This window comes from Etheostoma spectabile, chromosome 6, assembly GCF_008692095.1.
Source record: "Etheostoma spectabile isolate EspeVRDwgs_2016 chromosome 6, UIUC_Espe_1.0, whole genome shotgun sequence".
NCBI lineage: Eukaryota > Metazoa > Chordata > Actinopteri > Perciformes > Percidae > Etheostoma > Etheostoma spectabile.
In genome coordinates this window covers 1,871,853-1,876,337 of record NC_045738.1, presented here as the reverse complement: position 1 = coordinate 1,876,337, position 4,485 = coordinate 1,871,853, and the positions used below count along the sequence as shown (strand labels likewise).

At 40.4% G+C, this 4,485-nt stretch overlaps 1 protein-coding gene and 1 long non-coding RNA gene across 3 annotated transcripts in view; one reads left to right on the top strand and one right to left on the bottom strand.

The window, feature by feature from the left end:
• The window catches only part of LOC116690761 (uncharacterized), a 12,967-nt gene extending 12,190 nt beyond the window's left edge, over nucleotides 1–777 (top strand). The window contains exon 3 of the long non-coding RNA XR_004332359.1: nucleotides 765–777. This is a non-coding gene — a long non-coding RNA (uncharacterized LOC116690761). The remainder of the gene's footprint in view (nucleotides 1–764) is intronic.
• Nucleotides 1–4,485, bottom strand: part of LOC116690735 (CUB and sushi domain-containing protein 3) — a 286,959-nt gene that overhangs the window by 17,183 nt on the left and 265,291 nt on the right. For both annotated transcript variants that reach the window (XM_032517890.1, XM_032517891.1), the window contains exons 61-63: nucleotides 2,596–2,769; nucleotides 1,770–1,843; nucleotides 196–307 (exon numbers count right to left, since the gene is read on the bottom strand). In XM_032517890.1, the coding sequence (XP_032373781.1) occupies nucleotides 196–307; nucleotides 1,770–1,843; nucleotides 2,596–2,769 (360 nt within the window). The remainder of the gene's footprint in view (nucleotides 1–195; nucleotides 308–1,769; nucleotides 1,844–2,595; nucleotides 2,770–4,485) is intronic.

The window sequence follows — 4,485 nt, the reverse complement described above, 5'->3', positions numbered from 1 at the left end:
AGAGAGAGAGAGAGAGAGAGAGAGAGAAAGAGCGAGAGAGACAGACAGAGAGCGAGAGAAAGAGAAGAGGTGTTGAGGAAAAGTAAAGAGTGTCTGAGTAGCCAAGAATGCAGATAACAGTGACAAGATGCCAGAGGGGGAAGTGAAAAACAAAGACAGGGTGAGTGATAAAGATATTGCGAGAGGAGCACTCACGGATACAGCTAGGCTGGATGCCGGTCCAGGTGAGATCTGGCAAACAGAGCCGGGTGGTGGAGCCCTGCAGTAGGTGTCCCTGTTGGCACTGGAAGTCTACTATGCTGCCCACCTGGCCACAAACAGACAGCACACAAAGTGGAGAGAGTCAATACACTGATGCAAATGCCAATAAGCTCCCAGCATAAAATCTAAAGAGCTTGGTGAAGAACACTGCACACTAAAGTTTTTTAATGATTATATGCAGCGTGTGGAGGCAGATGAGACTATTCTTAGAGGCGATAGTCCATGTTTGTGTTCTTTTAAAGATTAGTTTTTGGGCATTTTTAGGCCTTTATTCAACAGGACAGCTGAAGGCATGTAAGGGGAGAGTGAAAGGGAATGACATGCAGTTAAGTTCCGCAGGTAGGAGTCAAACCCAGGCCCGCTGCATCGAGGAGTAAACCTTTATATATGGGCACCCGTTCTACCAAGCTATGTGGGCGTCCAATAAAATACCATGTTTATGTTCTTAACTGATGCACCGACATTAGCAAGTGAGGGAGCTGACTTTCTGGTAAAAAATATAGAAGCTTTATTTTATCTTAATAAATGACTTTGATTTTCAGCCCCCAATCCAGGCGACTGTTTAAAGACGGCATTGAAAGAATGTTTCTCATGCGGTGGCGTCAAGATATTGGTAAAGATGCTCAGTAATGCAGAAAAATGAAAGAGTACAGCCATTACAAGCAGTGATCCAAATAATAAGCTGCTTCTGCTTTCATTTGGGACACATTTCATTTCAGATATTCAGCTGAATGTTGTGGAGAAATTGTTTGTACTTAACTTGTAAGTGACACTCTTAGAGCAACAGGGAGGAAATTAAATGAAATACACTGGCTGAACGCATCTCAAGGGAGCTGCTGAGAACACAACATTGGTCATGATGTTAGTTTTTTTCTTGACTATGATGCATTTTAGCATTGCTTATTTTACACACACATGGTTAAACTGCATAAGGTGCACATTATTATAGATTTGTATATGCACCATGTCTTCACACATTCACAGTGGTAGATAAATCTAGTTGGCTTTCTTCAGTGCAACCACCTGGGATGGATACACACATGCATCACTGCTTCATCCTTGCAGCCACATATCATCATCCAAAGGAAAAAAAATTATGATTCTACAGGGAGCATCTGTTGAAAACTGGCCATTTGAAAGAGGATTAATAAGTACAGGTAATACAGTAGAACTGCAAGCTTTGAATGGTACTTTGCTTCTTGTGCATCTACCTCCAACAGGCTGCTTCACATATTGATCACATGGAGGTTTGTTTTTGAGCTAAATTAAGCAATATATAGTAAAGTATCATATCCACCCAAAATCATACATGTTGTGCTAGTTAAGTCCCCTGCTGAGTTGAGCTAGTTGAGTACCCTTCATCTGTTTTTAAGCTACACACCTGTTCTCCAAACCTGTCTCTAGGAATGCCATGTTTTTGGTCCTGTTTAAAATACATATTCTGTTACAAATTAACCTCAGAGTTAAAGAACATAACACCATTTGTTTATAAAATGTGTCCATTTTACCTTAAAGCCGGTTGTATAATTCATGAAGCCATGCTCAGGGGTCCCTGGATTTTCACAGGTGGTTCTTGTGGGCTCTGGAACAAGAAATCATTGTCATGATGAGCAGGGGAATTACAGGAGAGAAAAGATGAGAATATGACAGAGCAATCATTGATAATGACGAAGCAATTTCACTCTGGTGTACAATGTACCAGAGGACAATTACTGAAGTGGTGTGGTAACATGAGCAGAATTGCCCTGCCATCTTTCAGTCTCTTTGATCATGAATTCCTCCGCTTTTACTCAGGGATATGGACTTATTGAGACGTTTAATCATTAGTGAGACTAAATTCAAATTAAGACATCCATTTGGTAAAGCCTTTTTTCAACACTTATTTCCAGCAACACTAGGCTGCAACTATAAAGCATCACCCCTGAGGTAACAATATCAATGATGTAATTCATTCCCATGATTTAGTTTTACATCAGTGCCAGATGGCAACACACTGATTCTAGTTTACCTTCAACTGTGTTTTGATATGTATGTTAGCTGCTTCAAGAGAACCAACAGAGTATGATTTTTGGAATGGTGGGATGGGACCTGGCAGATATCTTCTATATCTAATTTCATTACCTTTGTTAGTTCACTCTACAAATTAAAATGGTCATCTTTTGCATGTAGACAAGTCAAACGCTAGGGTAACATTATTCAGATCAATAATGTAAAGGCATGGAAAATCAGGAGAAATAAAGCTGACCATTTCAAAACCAAAGAACTACACCCCAGTCTAAAATCCGATTTTTCGGTTGATTAGCTGATTCAACATACAGGCTAATAATTCAGTACCTATACAACGAGGCTGAGATCCGCTCCAGGTGCCATCCTCCTGGCACATGCGTGTTGTTGATCCAACCAGCATATAAGGGGTGCTGCAGCTAAACACCACTTCAGACTTGAAGATGAAACTGCGCCCTTCTCTCCGTCCTTTGGCAGGCATACCAGGGTCTCCACAGAACTTGGCTGCAGAAGCAGAAATGTGGAATGTGGAATTTTGCTGATGTGATAAGCTGGGGGCCAACAAATCCAACACAGATGTTACACATTTTCTTGCAAATATTCATCTAGTTCATGTCAGTGCTGATGCACTATTCCTCTGCCCCATTTATGCAATTCAAACATTCATCTATGTTTGACTTTCACATATGGTCATAGTCAATTGAATGCATTATTGCGTAGACTATTCAGCATTTAATTCACATATAATAACATGTGTGGGCTGCTGCTGCACCTGTACAAGACAATGATGAGGAGTGTCAACAGTGGTTTCTACTGATGCTGTAAGATTTGACATTTTCAATGGGCTTTTTATAACATCCGATTTATTTGAGTACTTCAATGTGAATATGATTGTCTTTTTATATGATTTGGAACGTCTTCATGAGGTGAATTATTCAAATTGCAGTGACATTATGCTTGTTGCAGTAATTCCTTTGGCCATTTTTTATTTGCATGTGGGCAGATGCATTGACGTCTTTGTCACAGGATGAATTGCTGTTTTAACAGTGTTTTGTTTCCAACAGTCAACCTTCTTGTTGTGTGGTTACAGTAGGTATGTGAATATTCATCTTGGCTGCAAAGAGGGAGGTCATGGCACTCATTTTTAGATCAAAATAATTAGCAAGTGAAATATTAATTTCTCTGACAGGGCCTTGGGGTTAACACAACTAGAGCCATCTGCTGCCGCTGTTGCTCCCCAAGCCTATGGTATGATATCGCCTTTTTAATGGACTCAAGCCACAACCTCAGCAGATGAAGCCATGTTGCATCATCACTGCTGCTCCTCCAATTTATTGCTCATAGACATCTAATCAGATTGACCAAATAATTTAGGTTGAGTGGGTTTGATGGGAAGAGAAGTCAGTCATCTTACTGCCTGCCAATGTATCTTTCTATCCATTTTTTCTGTATAAACACACACACACATACAGTACATTCACTATAACCACACTGATCAGTAAAAGTCACTTGTTAATGTAGGAGGTTCATAAAAGCTCAGTGTGTGAGAGAGCAGAGGAGAGGACGAGAGTCAGAGCATTCAGTCACACAGCCAGAGCACTGTGGGATCAAGCCAATTTTAAGGCAGGCTGCTTCTCTAGACCTGACATGTGCTGCTGCGTGGAGTTCTGGAGACAGAGATAAATTCTCCTTTGCTCTCTTCCTAAAAGTCAAGAACCAACAGGGGGCTTCCCACAGCCAATCTCTGACATAATATAAAATATACAGTGTGTGTGTGTGTATATATATATATATATATATATATATACACACACACACAGTGAGAGAGAGAGAGAGAGAGCGAGAAAGAGAGAGAGAAAAATAGGAGATTAAAATCCAGCCATTTCTGCAGATATTGTTATCTCAGTAACAAATCCTTGTATTCAGAGACATATCTTCTCCAAGAAAATATGTGTGCCTATACTGCAGGTCCCACCTGAAAACGATGTATTGTAAGTTTCAAACCCGCCAGCACCCAATAGTTAGTTTGACCATGTTTGATATGTCAACAAATACAGATGCAAATCTGAAATTGACAATAGGCCAAACAGGTGACATGCACATCAGTCATAAGCTTCCATCTGCAGGGAAATAATGTACTGTTTTATGGATATATAAGAGAAATGGCTGCGGGCAAAACCAAGCTCAGCATATTTGAGGTGTGTGTGTGTGTGTGTGTGT